The sequence below is a fragment of the Oncorhynchus masou genome, chromosome 6 (assembly GCF_036934945.1).
Source record: "Oncorhynchus masou masou isolate Uvic2021 chromosome 6, UVic_Omas_1.1, whole genome shotgun sequence".
NCBI lineage: Eukaryota > Metazoa > Chordata > Actinopteri > Salmoniformes > Salmonidae > Oncorhynchus > Oncorhynchus masou.
In genome coordinates this window covers 10,565,224-10,580,877 of record NC_088217.1, presented here as the reverse complement: position 1 = coordinate 10,580,877, position 15,654 = coordinate 10,565,224, and the positions used below count along the sequence as shown (strand labels likewise).

General features: G+C 43.7%; 1 protein-coding gene across 1 annotated transcript in view; it reads right to left on the bottom strand.

Annotated features, from left to right (window-relative positions):
• Positions 1-365: 365 nt before the first annotated feature.
• grip2b (glutamate receptor interacting protein 2b) overlaps positions 366-15,654 on the bottom strand; it is a 217,007-nt gene continuing 201,718 nt past the window's right edge. Inside the window, exons 21-24 of the mRNA XM_064967506.1 lie at positions 12,984-13,101; positions 8,538-8,885; positions 5,492-5,638; positions 366-1,605 (exon numbers count right to left, since the gene is read on the bottom strand). Of these exons, the coding sequence (XP_064823578.1) occupies positions 1,378-1,605; positions 5,492-5,638; positions 8,538-8,885; positions 12,984-13,101 (841 nt within the window). The 3' untranslated portion in view covers positions 366-1,377. The remainder of the gene's footprint in view (positions 1,606-5,491; positions 5,639-8,537; positions 8,886-12,983; positions 13,102-15,654) is intronic.

Below are 15,654 nucleotides of genomic sequence, written 5' to 3'. Positions count from 1 at the left end.
TTATAGGTCTGTAGTTACTGGTCTGTAGTTATAGGTCTGTAGATATAGGTCTGTAGTTATAGGTCTGTAGTTATAGGTCTGTAGTTATAGATCTGTAGTTACTGGTCTGTAGTTATAGGTCTGTAGTTACAGGTCTGTAGTTACCGGTCTGTAGTTACTGGTCTGTAGTTACTGGTCTGTAGTTATAGGTCTGTAGATATAGGTCTGTAGTTATAGGTCTGTAGTTATAGGTCTGTAGTTATAGATCTGTAGTTACTGGTCTGTAGATATAGGTCTGTAGTTATAGGTCTGTAGTTATAGGTCTGTAGTTATAGATCTGTAGTTACTGGTCTGTAGTTATAGGTCTGTAGTTACCGGTCTGTAGTTACTGGTCTGTAGTTACATGTCTGTAGTTACAGGTCTGTATTATAAGTCTGTAGTTATAGGTCTGTAGTTACAGGTCTGTAGTTACAGGTCTGTAGTTATAGGTCTGTAGTTACAGGTCTGTAGTTATAGGTCTGTAGTTACAGGTCTGAGACATGGTGTGTCTGTAATCACAGAGCCAAAGTGTGTCCGTAAGCACAGGCCCAAAGTGTGTCTGTAGTATGTATAGGTCCATGACGCTTGTCTTTGACTGTGTGTCTTATGTTTGTAAAGTCACAGGTCATTGGTGTGTCTGTAGGCTGTAAAGTACCAGGTCATTGGTGTGTCTGTAGGCTGTAAAGTACCAGGTCATTGGTGTGTCTGTAGGCTGTAAAGTCACAGGTCATTGGTGTGTCTGTAGGCTGTAAAGTACCAGGTCATTGGTGTGTCTGTAGGCTGTAAAGTCACAGGTCATTGGTGTGTCTGTAGGCTGTAAAGTACCAGGTCATTGGTGTGTCTGTAGGCTGTAAAGTACCAGGTCATTGGTGTGTCTGTAGGCTGTAAAGTACCAGGTCATTGGTGTGTCTGTAGGCTGTAAAGTACCAGGTCATTGGTGTGTCTGTAGGCTGTAAAGTACCAGGTCATTGGTGTGTCTGTAGGCTGTAAAGTACCAGGTCATTGGTGTGTCTGTAGGCTGTAAAGTACCAGGTCATTGGTGTGTCTGTAGACTGTAAAGTACCAGGTCATTGGTGTGTCTGTAGACTGTAAAGTACCAGGTCATTGGTGTGTCTGTAGGCTGTAAAGTACCAGGTCATTGGTGTGTCTGTAAACACATGGTTTTGTGTGCGGTTGTAAATCCAGACACAGTTCCATGGTCATGGTCTGTGGCTTGGTGTGACTGTAGTCTGTGTCTGTAATCACAGGATCCATGGCTCGGGTTGTAGTGGTGGTCTCCGCTGTTGGACTGCAGTGCAGAAATAAGTAGTCCTTAGTCCTGGTCTGTGGTTCCGTGTGTCTGTGCTGCGTGTCTGTAAATCACAGGTCCATGGCTCGGGTTGTAGTGGCATAGTGGTGGTGCTCCCTACTGTTGGACTGCAGTGCAGAGATGAGAAGGCCTTGGTCCTGGTCCAGACAGTCCGGTTCATGGTGCAGTTGCTGGGCCAGGGGGTTCCTGCTTATCACCAGCTCCAGCTTGTCCCCAGCCTCGGTGATCAGAGGCACAGCCAGGCAGCAGTCAAAGTCTCTGGTACGCACGTGGTTCACCTACAGCACCAGGGGAAGTGGATGTTTATTAGACTCTTATTGAGTCATTCATTAGACTCTTATTCAGTCATTCATTAGACTCTTATTCAGTCATTCATTAGACTCTTATTCAGTCATTCATTAGACTCTTATTGAGTCATTCATTAGACTCTTATTCAGTCATTCATTAGACTCTTATTCAGTCATTCATTAGACTCTTATTCAGTCATTCATTAGCATCTTATTCAGTCATTCATTAGACTCTTATTCAGTCATTCATTAGACTCTTATTCAGTCATTCATTAGACTCTTATTCAGTCATTCATTAGACTCTTATTGAGTCATTCATTAGACTCTTATTCAGTCATTCATTAGACTCTTATTCAGTCATTCATTAGACTCTTATTCGGTCATTCATTAGCATCTTATTCAGTCATTCATTAGACTCTTATTCAGTCATTCATTAGACTCTTATTCAGTCATTCATTAGACTCTTATTCAGTCATTCATTAGACTCTTATTCAGTCATTCATTAGACTCTTATTCAGTCATTCATTAGACTCTTATTGAGTCATTCATTATACTCTTATTCAGTCATTCATTAGACTCTTATTCAGTCATTCATTAGACATTCAGTCATTCATTAGACTCTTATTCAGTCATTCATTAGACATTCAGTCATTCATTAGACTCTTATTGAGTCATTCATTAGACTCTTATTCAGTCATTCATTAGACTCTTATTCAGTCATTCATTAGACTCTTATTCGGTCATTCATTAGACTCTTATTGAGTCATTCATTAGACTCTTATTCAGTCATTCATTAGACTCTTATTCAGTCATTCATTAGACTCTTATTCAGTCATTCATTAGCATCTTATTCAGTCATTCATTAGACTCTTATTCAGTCATTCATTAGACTCTTATTCAGTCATTCATTAGACTCTTATTCAGTCATTCATTAGACTCTTATTGAGTCATTCATTAGACTCTTATTCAGTCATTCATTAGACTCTTATTCAGTCATTCATTAGACTCTTATTCGGTCATTCATTAGCATCTTATTCAGTCATTCATTAGACTCTTATTCAGTCATTCATTAGACTCTTATTCAGTCATTCATTAGACTCTTATTCAGTCATTCATTAGACTCTTATTCAGTTATTCATTAGACTCTTATTCAGTCATTCATTAGACTCTTATTGAGTCATTCATTAGACTCTTATTCAGTCATTCATTAGACTCTTATTCAGTCATTCATTAGCATCTTATTCAGTCATTCATTAGCATCTTATTCAGTCATTCATTAGACTCTTATTCAGTCATTCATTAGACTCTTATTCAGTCATTCATTAGACTCTTATTCAGTCATTCATTAGACTCTTATTCAGTCATTCATTAGACTCTTATTCAGTCATTCATTAGCATCTTATTCAGTCATTCATTAGACTCTTATTGAGTCATTCATTAGACTCTTATTCAGTCATTCATTAGACTCTTATTCAGTCATTCATTAGACTCTTATTCAGTCATTCATTAGACTCTTATTCAGTCATTCATTAGCATCTTATTCAGTCATTCATTAGACTCTTATTCAGTCATTCATTAGACTCTTATTCAGTCATTCATTAGACTCTTATTCAGTAAATCATTAGCCTCGTATTCAATAATGAATTAGTCTTATTCACTAATTAATTAGCCTCCTATTCAGTAATTCATTCATTCATCAATATTCAGTACATAGTTGATCACAGCACAATTTTCTAAAAATGGTGGATGGTATGGCAAGTATTGAATCATGAAACTTGGGAGTCAAGACTATCAACTTGGGAGTCAAGTCCCTGGTACGCATGTGGTTCACCAACCCCCTAAAATAGAGTCATTTTGCTGACTTCAGCAGACAACGTGACTTACAGAACTGTTGACATTTACAATGACACATTCACACGTCCCAAATAATGGGAAGACATGCACAGATTCATTCATTATGTTGTCACTGTCGGTAGAATTAGTCACTTTGGAGTTTGGACAGTATGGAACGTGTCACAATGTGAGTGGCATTCCGACATATAGATTTGCACTATACTCTGAACTCTGAATATTGCCTTAATCATTCAACGATTTCAGTAGGATGATTAGTGTGAGTTAGGATTCAGACCTATCTGCATGTTGAAGCAGTTGTTTATCAATGTGCTGCACAATCCTCACTACGACAGGGATACAAAATGGAGGGTGTCAAATAGACATACCTACGCCGTCCGTATTAAGAAGCTGTTTCGATTCCAGCCACAATATGGACACTTTTACTATTACTGTAGATTGCGCACAGACAGATCAGAAAACATTGTAACCAAGGACTGATTTCTAGGAATAAACACTGTAGTCAATAGTCAACATAGCAACAGAACCGTTAATTCCGCTTTATAACCACATCAGTGTGCACTGTTTTATTCTGGTTCACACCATATGGGCCCGAACCAAACCAAACCGAACCGAGCCAAACCGAACCAAACTGAGCCAAACCGAGCTGTAACTGCTCTGGCCTGGTTACACATCCACCATGGCAGCTGGAAACCAGGCTGGAAGGACAATGTGAAAGGAAAATATCAGAGCAAGCACAGGACAGCTTGGGTTGGCCGCCGTACAGTGAGAATCAGGCTTGGAAGACAGCTAGAGAACTGAGATCTGGAAGTTAGGAGCTACTGGCATATGTGCGTGCTGGTTGTGCATATTTAACTTTTTATCTTGGCCCGAGTCAGTACACGTTGAATGTGAGTTTTTATAGTAAGTCGTTCTTGGTTTCTTTATTTACCTTCAATAAGTGGACTTTATTAAACTGTGGTTTTGGCGTGATCAGAACCATTCCCATTGTCCTATTCTGGTCTAAAAATGTACTTCATTTTTTCTTCTGTCTCATGGGTATTAAAGGTTGAAATAGATACTGTACTTCTTCTGGTCTAAACATGTCTTCCTATTTTCTTTTCTTCTGTCTCATGGGTATGATAGGGAAGATATCATAATAACTGTACTGTATTCCCACCAGTGGGGTTGCTATTGCCATCTCCCAGTGGTCACAACCCAACCTGTCCCTCCATGTTCTCTCTGTTAATACGCTGATCGTTTATTAACTTGCCAGCGGTCTGTATTGAGAGCCAGATTGTGTACAGCTTAAAGAGAGGGAGGGGGAGAGGGGGAGAGGGAGGCAGGGGGAGGGAAGGAGAGAGGGGTGGATAGGGAGTCAGGGGGAGGGAAGGAGAGAGGGGGAGAGAGGGAGGCAGGGGGAGGGAAGGAGAGAGGGAGAGAGAGGGAGGCAGGGGGAGGGAAGGAGAGAGGGAGAGAGAGGGAGGAAGGCAGGGGGAGGGAAGGAAGGAGAGAGGGAGAGAGAGGGAGGCAGGGGGGAGGGAAGGAGAGAGGGAGAGAGAGGGAGGCAGGGGGGAGGGAAGGAAGGAGAGGGGAGAGAGAGGGAGGCAGGGGGGAGAGAAGGAGAGAGGGCGAGAGAGGGAGGCAGGGGGAAGGGAAGGAGAGAGGGAGAGAGGGGTGGATAGGGAGTCAGGGGGGAGAGGGAGTCAGGGGGAGGAAAGGAGAGAGGGGCAGATAGGGAGTCAGGGGGAGGGAAGGAGAGAGGGGTGGATAGGGAGGCAGGGGGAGGGAAGGAGAGCGGGTAGAAGGGTAAATTGAGAGAGAGGGAGAGGGGGGGGATGAGAGGGGGTGGGGGGGAGAGGGGGGGGTGTTCCTCGCCAGGCTCGCTGAAGAAAATCCCAGTAAAATAACACAGACACTCATTAGATACTAACACTGCTAGTGCCATTCTGTCTGTCTGTCTGTCTGTCTGTCTGTCTGTCTGTCTGTCCGTCCGTCCGTCTGTCTACTGTACAGGCTGATGGGTGGATACAGACGCAGTAGGCACCTGTAGGATCCTGTCATATGGTTTCAGGCCTGCACGGTCAGCCGGGCCCTCGGGACGGATCATGTTGACGTAAACACCTTTCTCTAGGAACCCGTCAGAGACGCTGAAGCCGAAGTCATCGCTCTCCGGATCCTTCATCACCGTCACCTGGGGAATTACAACCCGATAAGGTAATACAACACGTTAGTTTAGTGCTGCAAACACATACAGTAGTTTCAACACACACACAGCTGGACATAGCTGGATATAACTGGACATAGCTGGATATAACTGGACATAGCTGGATAAGCTGGACATAGCTGGACATAGCTGGACATAGCTGGATATAACTGGACATAGCTGGATATAACTGGACATAGCTGGACATAGCTGGATATAACTGGACATAGCTGGACATAGCTGGATATAACTGGACATAGCTGGATATAACTGGACATAGCTGGATATAACTGGACATAGCTGGACAAGCTGGACATAGCTGGACATAACTGGACATAGCTGGACATAACTGGACATAGTTGGACATAGCTGGATGTAACTGGACATAGCTGGACAAGCTGGACATAGCTGGACATAACTGGACATAGCTGGACAAGCTGGACATAGCTGGACATAACTGGACATAGCTGGACATAGCTGGATACAGCTGGATATAACTGGACATAGCTGGACATAACTGGACATAGCTGGACATAGTTGGACATAACTGGACATAGCTGGACATAGCTGGATATAACTGGACATAGCTGGACAAGCTGGACATAGCTGGACATAACTGGACATAGCTGGACATAACTGGACATAGTTGGACATAGCTGGATGTAACTGGACATAGCTGGACAAGCTGGACATAGCTGGACATAACTGGACATAGCTGGACAAGCTGGACATAGCTGGACATAACTGGACATAGCTGGACATAGCTGGATACAGCTGGATATAACTGGACATAGCTGGACATAACTGGACATAGCTGGACATAACTGGACATAGCTGGACATAGCTGGATACAGCTGGATATAACTGGACATAGCTGGATACAGCTGGACACATAACTCCTTTAACACTGTTAGTACTGCTCATATATCCTGCATCTTCACACATGGCTGCACAGCTTTGTGACATAATGGGGCCTTGGGATGGTTGAACATACACTTAAAATGCTAACGAAAGCCAATGACAGAGAAGGGTGGTGGCTATGGTGTTACCTTTACCTCTGAGCGCAGTGAAGCCTGCATTGAGCAGGCACACTCTTATTCTGTGACTTGCAGTACTGTACAATAAGTGTATTCAGCATCACGATCGTCGCAAGTAAAACCTTCCTCAGAAAGAGCCGCTATTGGCAAGATCAGTGCTATTGAGAAAACGAACGACAGCAGACAGGTTGGTCTGACAGTGAAGAGCAGGATGCACAAGCCAATCAATACATTAGAGTGTTGTTAGTCAATAATGTATGTATTGATATATTATTGATTACTGTGTTCTGTTACTGTGTTCTGTTACTGTGTTCTGATACTGTGTTCTGTTACTGTGTTCTTTTACTGTGTTCTGTTACTGTGTTCTGTTACTGTGTTCTGTTACTGTGTTCTGTTACTGTGTTCTGATCCTGTGTTTTGTTACTGTGTTCTGTTACTGTGTTCTGTTACTGTGTTCTTTTACTGTGTTCTGTTACTGTGTTCTGTTACTGTGTTCTGTTACTGTGTTCTGTTACTGTGTTCTGTTACTGTGTTCTGTTACTGTGTTTTGTTACTGTGTTCTGTTACTGTGTTCTGATACTGTGTTTTGTTACTGTGTTCTGTTACTGTGTTCTGATACTGTGTTCTGTTACTGTGTTCTGTTACTGTGTTCTGTTACTGTGTTCTGATACTGTGTTATGTTACTGTGTTCAGTTACTGTGTTGTTACTGTGTTATGTTACTGTGTTCTGTTACTGTGTTCTGTTACTGTGTTATGTTACTGTGTTATGTTACTGTACACTGTCTAGACCCCAACAGGAAGGAACAACAGCATATGGTTGGAGTCAAGTCAAATCAGTCAGGTTCCCGTGGTGCAGGGCTCTTTAACCCTGTTCCTGGAGAGCTACTCTCCTGTAGGCTTTAACTCCAACCCTGTTCCTGGAGAGCTACCCTCCTGTAGGTTTTAACTCCAACCCTGTTCCTGGAGAGCTACCCTCCTGTGGGTTTTAACTCCGACCCTGTTCCTGGAGAGCTACGCTCCTGTAGGTTTTAACTCCATCCCGGTTCCTGGAGAGCTACCCTCCTGTAGGTTTTAACTCCAACCCTGTTCCTGGAGAGCTACCCTCCTGTAGGTTTTAACTCCAACCCTGTTCCTGGAGAGATACCCTACTGTAGGTTTTAACTCCAACCCTGTTCCTGGAGAGATACCCTACTGTAGGTTTTAACTCCGACCCTGTTTCTGGAGAGCTACGCTCCTGTAGGTTTTAACTCCATCCCGGTTCCTGGAGAGCTACCCTCCTGTAGGTTTTAACTCCAACCCTGTTCCTGGAGAGCTACCCTCCTGTGGGTTTTAACGACCAACCCGTTCCTGGAGAGCTACCCTCCTGTAGGTTTTAACTCCAACCCTGTTTCTGGAGAGCTACCCTCCTGTAGGCTTTAACTCCAACCCTGTTCTTGGAGAGCTACCCTCCTGTAGGCTTTAACTCCAACCCTGTTCCTGGAGAGCTACCCTCCTGTAGGTTTTAACTCCAACCCTGTTCCTGCAGAGATACCCTCCTGTAGGTTTACACTCCAATGCCAGTCGATTCAGATCATCAACCAGCTAATTATAAGAATAAAATTATAAATGATTTCAAATATAAAATATAGCTCTCTAGGAACAGGGTTGGAGTGAAATCCTACGGGATGGCAGCGCTCCAGAAACAGGGTTGGAGTGAAATCCTACGAGACGGCAGCGCTCCAGAAACAGGGTTGGAGTGAAATCCTACGAGACGGCAGCGCTCCAGAAACAGGGTTGGAGTGAAATCCTACGGGACGGCAGCTCTCCAGAAACAGGGTTGGAGAGCCCTGCATGGTGGGTACATTAGTCACCTTGTGTAGCTCAAGAGGGGTCGGGGACAGGATCTCCTGCATCTCCTCCTTGATTCTGCGGGACTCCCAGGTCTTCTCAGACACCCGGAGTGTGTTCTTGGCCTTGGCCTCATGATGCAGCTGGGTCCTGGCCTCGTGGTGCAGGAGCTGGGCCTCCGGGGGCAGATGGGCCTCCTGGTGGAGGTGGACCTCCTGGTGCAGGTGGGTCTTGGCATCGTGGTGCAGGAGGGAGCTCCTCCGTAGAGGGCTGACGCGGGGCTGGCTGACGGGGTCCCCAGGGTGGGAGATGGCATGGGACTTGTTACCATCCACCCCAATACTGATGGCACTGCCCGTCATGATGGATGCCTATAGAGAGAAAGTAGAGTAGAGTAGAGTAGAGTACAGAGTAGAGTAGGGTATAGAGTAGAGTAGAGTAAATAGTAGAGTACAGAATAGAGTAGAGTATAGAGTAGAGTACATAGTAGAGTAGGGTATAGAGTAGAGTATAGAGTAGAGTAGAGTACATAGTAGAGTAGGGTATAGAGTAGAGTAGAATACATAGTAGAGTACAGAGTAGAGTAGGGTATAGAGTAGAGTAGAGTACATAGTAGAGTACAGAGTAGAGTAGGGTATAGAGTAGAGTAGAGTACATAGTAGAGTACAGAGTAGAGTAGGGTATAGAGTAGAGTAGAGTACATAGTAGAGCAGAGTAGAGTACATAGTAGAGTACAGAATAGAGTAGGGTATAGAGTAGAGTAGAGTACATAGTAGAGTAGGGTATAGAGTAGAGTAGAGTACAGAGTAGATTAGGGTATAGAGTAGAGTGGAGTAGAGTACATAGTAGAGCAGAGTAGAGTACATAGTAGAGTAGGGTATAGAGTAGAGTAGAGTAGAGTACATAGTAGAGTAAAGCATAGCAGAGTAGAGTACAGAGTAGAGTAGAGCATAGTAGAGTACAGAGTAGAGTAGAGTACAGAGTAGAGTAGAGTACAGAGTAGAGTAGAGCATAGTAGAGTACAGAGTAGAGTAGAGTACAGAGTAGAGTAGAGCATAGTAGAGTAGAGTACAGAGTAGAGTAGAGCATAGTAGAGTAGAGTACAGAGTAGAGTAGGGCATAGTAGAGTAGAGTAGAGCATAGTAGAGCGTAGCAAAGTAGAGTAGAGCAGAGTAGAGTAGAGCAGAGTAGAGTAGAGCATAGTAGAGCATAGCAAAGTAGAGTAGAGCAGAGCATAGTAGAGTACAGAGTAGAGTAGAGCATAACAGAGTATAGTAGAGCATAGTAGAGTATAGTACAGAGAGAGTAGCATAGTATAGTATAGTGGAACACAGTACAGTAGTAGAGTAGAGCATAGTAGAGTAGAGTACAGAGTAGAGTAGATTATAGTAGAGCATAGCAGAGTAGAGTAGAGTAGAGTACAGAGCAGAGCAGAGTAGAATACAACGTAGAGTAGAATATAGCATAGGGTAGAGCACAGCAGAGTAGAGTACAGAGTAGAGTATAGAGTAGAGTATAGAGTAGAGTAGAGCATAGGGTAGAGCAGAGTAGAGTAGAGTACAGAGTAGAGTATAGAGTAGAGTATAGAGTAGAGCATAGGGTAGAGCATTGCAGAGTAGAGTACAGAGTAGAGTAGAGTAGAGCACAGAGTAGAGAAGAGCATTGTAGGGTAGAATACAGAGTAGAGTACAGCGTAGAGTACATAGTAGAGCATAGTAGAGTAGAGAGTAAAGGAGAGCAGAGAAGAGTAGAAAAGCCAAGACACCCTATGTCTTATAACACGTAATAAAGTCATGTAAATTCTGTTTTCCACTGACATAAAAATAGAACCCACTTCAGACAGAGACTCCAGTACCTGGTAAGGTTTCAGTACATTTATAATGGACTCCACAAAGTACCTCAGGATGCTTCACAAATCACACCTTATTGCCAATTTAGGGCACTACCAGGGTCCATAGGTCTCTGGCCAAGGGTACTGCACTACATAGTGAATAGGGTGTCATTTGGGACGCATCCCCAGTCTGTAAATATATCATGTGTATGGGACCACTGGGAACTGTAGACTAACATGCTGGAGTAACATTACACTGGGAACTGTAGACTAACATACTGGAGTAACATTACACTGGGAACTGTAGACTAACATGCTGGAGTAACATTACACTGGGAACTGTAGACTAACATGCTGGAGTAACATTACACTGGGAACTGTAGACTAACATGCTGGAGTAACATTACACTGGGAACTGTAGACTAACATGCTGGAGTAACATTACACTGGGAACTGTAGACTAACATGCTGGAATAACATTACACTGGGAACTGTAGACTAACATGCTGGAGTAACATTACACTGGGAACTGTAGACTAACATGCTGGAGTAACATTACACTGGGAACTGTAGACTAACATGCTGGAGTAACATTACACTGGGAACTGTAGACTAACATGCTGGAGTAACATTACACTGGGAACTGTAGACTAACATGCTGGAGTAACATTACACTGGGAACTGTAGACTAACATGCTGGAATAACATTACACTGGGAACTGTAGACTAACATGCTGGAATAACATTACACTGGGAACTGTAGACTAACATGCTGGAGTAACATTACACTGGGAACTGTAGACTAACATGCTGGAGTAACATTACACTGGGAACTGTAGACTAACATGCTGGAGTAACATTACACTGGGAACTGTAGACTAACATGCTGGAATAACATTACACTGGGAACTGTAGACTAACATGCTGGAGTAACATTACACTGGGAACTGTAGACTAACATGCTGGAATAACATTACACTGGGAACTGTAGACTAACATGCTGGAGTAACATTACACTGGGAACTGTAGACTAACATGCTGGAGTAACATTACACTGGGAACTGTAGACTAACATGCTGGAGTAACATTACACTGGGAACTGTAGACTAACATGCTGGAGTAACATTACACTGGGAATTGTAGACTAACATGCTGGAGTAACATTACACTGGGAACTGTAGACTAACATGCTGGAGTAACATTACACTGGGAACTGTAGACTAACATGCTGGAATAACATTACACTGGGAACTGTAGACTAACATGCTGGAGTAACATTACACTGGGAACTGTAGACTAACATGCTGGAATAACATTACACTGGGAACTGTAGACTAACATGCTGGAGTAACATTACACTGGGAACTGTAGACTAACATGCTGGAGTAACATTACACTGGGAACTGTAGACTAACATGCTGCAGTAACATTACACTGGGAACTGTAGACTAACATGCTGGAATAACATTACACTGGGAACTGTAGACTAACATGCTGGAATAACATTACACTGGGTACTGTAGACTAACATGCTGGAATAACATTACACTGGGAACTGTAGACTAACATGCTGGAATAACATTACACTGGGAACTGTAGACTAACATGCTGGAATAACATTACACTGGGAACTGTAGACTAACATGCTGGAATAACATTACACTGGGAACTGTAGACTAACATGCTGGAATAACATTACACTGGGAACTGTAGACTAACATGCTGGAGTAACATTACACTGCTTTAACAATCAAAGCAGATTCCAGCTGGGGTCTGGAAATGCGAGCAGAAACTAAGAATTGTCGATGTCCACCTGTGTTTTTATTGACATCCGAATGTATGTACAGAAACAGATCCAGGCTATATTTTTTGTTATTATAAACTGGGTGGTCGAGCCCTGAATGCTGATTGGCTGACAGGCGTGGTATATCAGATCGTATACCACGGCTACGACTGCTCTAATTACATCGGTAACCAGTTTTATAACAGCAATAAGGCACCTTGGGAGTTTGTGGTATATGGCCAATATACCACGGCTAAGGGCTGTATCCAGGCACTACGCGTTGGGCATAAGAAGAGCCTTTAGCCGTGGAATATTGGCCATATACCAAACCCCTTGGGTCTTAAATAGTTCCTGTGGTATTTTGGCATTTAATTAGGATCCCCATTAGCTGTAGCGAAAGCAGCAGCTACTCTTCCTGGGGTCCGCACTAAACATGACACAATACAGAACATCAATAGACGAGAACAGTTCAAGGACAGAACTAGCATACATTGTTTGTTAGTATGCAGTCTTTCCAAGAATGTCTCTATGTTACTGTGACCATGCTAGACCCAACACAACAGGACACCAGCAGCAGGAGTGGAATAACAAGTAGACGCCTGGATGTTTCAGTATGTTGCCACTGTATTCCTGCCACTTCCTGTACTGTCAAATTCTGCTTTTTGGTCTTATTTGTATCACAGAGAAACCTTTCTCCTTTGTAATTTACATGGATCTAAGTACGCAGGACATTTTCTTCACTTTTGTTCAGTCTCTTATCTTCCTTGTCAGGTGTGTGGCAGATTACTCCGATTTTTAAAGGTTCGGAGACAGTTGATGGTCTTAATTGACCCAGGTCAGTTACTGTAGCTATACCTCTATCTCTCTGAGCAGCTCAGACTGTCCACAGGTCTCCAAGTCTTCCAGGGCCTGACACCAGAAACTGTCCTCGTGGTCCAGCATGATGCCGTCACTATGAGGCTGGCTGGTGTATCTGTGACAACACAGGAAGGTGCACGTGTTAAATGTTACATGTTAGATGAAGCAGTACATTCATGATGTCATCTCCGTGGAACCGGCTGGTGTATCTCAGTCAAGACAGGAAGGAAACAGAACACTTGTGACATGTTAGATGAAGCGGTCCTCATGGTTGAAGATGGCGCTGCGGTGGCTAGCTGTCATTTTACAGGCTCCTGACCAATTCTGATATTTTGTGGGGGGGTTTTTTATGCTGATTTTAACTTTTTTTTGTACATAATATTTAAGCCACAGCTTCTGGACATTAGAACAGCGATGACTAACCTCGATTTGGATGAAAATTTCTACTTCAACGAGTTGGCAGCTGTGGATGTACCACTCATTCTGGACCAAGCCCTAATCCCAAGGACTCAAAAGCCACAGCGCCAGAGAGGCAAACGAGTGGGCTCCCTGACAAGACTACGTCGGCGATTAAATAAAGCGCCTCTACTCTCCAATCTATTGGTGAACGTAAAATCACTGGAGAATAAACTGGATGAGCTCCGTTTGAGACTATCCTATCAACGGGACCCGAAGAACTGTAATATCCTAGATTTCTCAGGGTCATGTCTGAATATGGACATGGATAATATACAGCTTTGGGTAATGACAACAGCCTGGGATCGAACCCGAGGCTGTAGTGGCGCCTCAGACCGCTGCGATACAGTGCCTGCACCACTCAGGAGGCCCGTTTCTCTTTCTCTCTGCATTGCCAGAAAGGGCCCATAAGTCATCATTTCACTGCAAGTCTACACCTGTTGTTTACAAAGCATGTGACAAATACAACTGTATTTTTTTTGATGGCACCACAGTGAAGCTGGCTGGTGTATCTGTGACATGAAGTACAACACGTGTTACATGTAACACGTGTCGGTACATGAACATGACCTCATGGTCTAACACTGAACCACTCATCTCAGTGCAAGAGGTGTCACTATAGTCCCCGGTTCGATTCCAGGTTGTATCACATCCAGCCGTGACTGGGAGTCCCGTAGGGTGGTGCAAAATTGGCCCAGGTATGGCCGGTGTTGGCCGTCATTGTAAATAAGAATTTGTTCTTAACTGACTTGCCGAATTAAATACATTTTTTTTTGATGATGAAGTTGCTGTCAGGTTGGCTGGTGTATCTTTGACAACACAGGAACCACTACAACTGAGCAGCCCTGAAAGACCATCACACAGCTATCAAAACTCCCACAGCTCACCAACAGGCCTTCAACAACAACAGCTGATGTCACAGCAACAAGTCTGCTAAATGACTAAAATGTCAATGTAAATGTGCTGGTCAGGGGGAAAATAAACGACCAAATGATTAAACCAAAGAACGATGCTTAAGGGTTGTTTGAGCAAAGAAAATATAGAAGAGAAGAATGGTACATGAAGCCCTACTGGGAGATAAACAGGCGGAAGAGAATGCACTAATTCACAGTTGTGACACAACACTTGAGATGAGAGAGAGAGAGAGAGAGAGAGAGAGAGAGGGGGGGACAGAGAGAGAGATAAAAAAAAGAGAGAGAGAGAGAGAGAGAGAGAGAGAGAGAAAGAGAGCAAGAGAGAGAGAGAGAGAGAAATAGAAATAGAGAGAGAGAGAGAGTGGGGGGGACAGAGAGAGAGACAAAAACAAAGAGAGAGAGACAGGGACACCGAGAGAGAGAGAGAGAGAGAGAGAGAGAGAGAGAAAGAGAGAGAAATAGAAATAGAGAGAGAGAGAGTGGGGGGAGAGAGAGAGAGACAAAAACAAAGAAAGAGAGAAAGGGACTGGGACACCGAGAGAGAGAGAGAGACAGAGAGAGAGAGAGAGAGAGAGAGAGAGAGAGAGAGAGAGAAAGAGAGAGACAAAGACAGAGAGTTGAGACAGAGACAGACAGAGACAGAGTTGAGACAGAGAGTTGAGACAGAGACAGACAGTGACAGAGTTGAGACAGAGACAGAGAGTACGAACAGAGACAGACAGAGACAGAGAGTTGAGACAGAGACAGAGAGTACGAACAGACATAGACAGAGACAGAGAGTACAAACAGAGACAGACAGAGACAGAGAGTTGACACAGAGACAGAGAGTACGAACAGAGACAGACAGAGACAGAGAGTACGAACAGACATAGACAGAGACAGAGTTGAGACAGAGACAGAGAGTACAAACAGAGACAGACAGACAGAGAGTTGAGACAGAGACAGAGAGTACGAACAGAGACAGACAGAGACAGAGAGTTGACACAGAGACAGAGAGTACGAACAGAGACAGACAGAGACAGAGAGTTGAGACAGACAGAGAGTACGAACAGACATAGACAGAGACAGAGAGTTGACACAGAGGCTAAGAGTACAAACAGAGACAGAGAGTTGACACAGAGGCTAAGAGGTACGAACAGAGACAGACAGAGACAGAAAGTTGACACAGAGACAGATAGTTGACACAGAGACAGACAGAGACAGAGAGTTGACACAGAGATAGAGAGTTGACACACAGACAGAGAGTTGACACAGAGACAGACAGAGACAGAGAGGTACGTGAATGAATAAAATAAAAT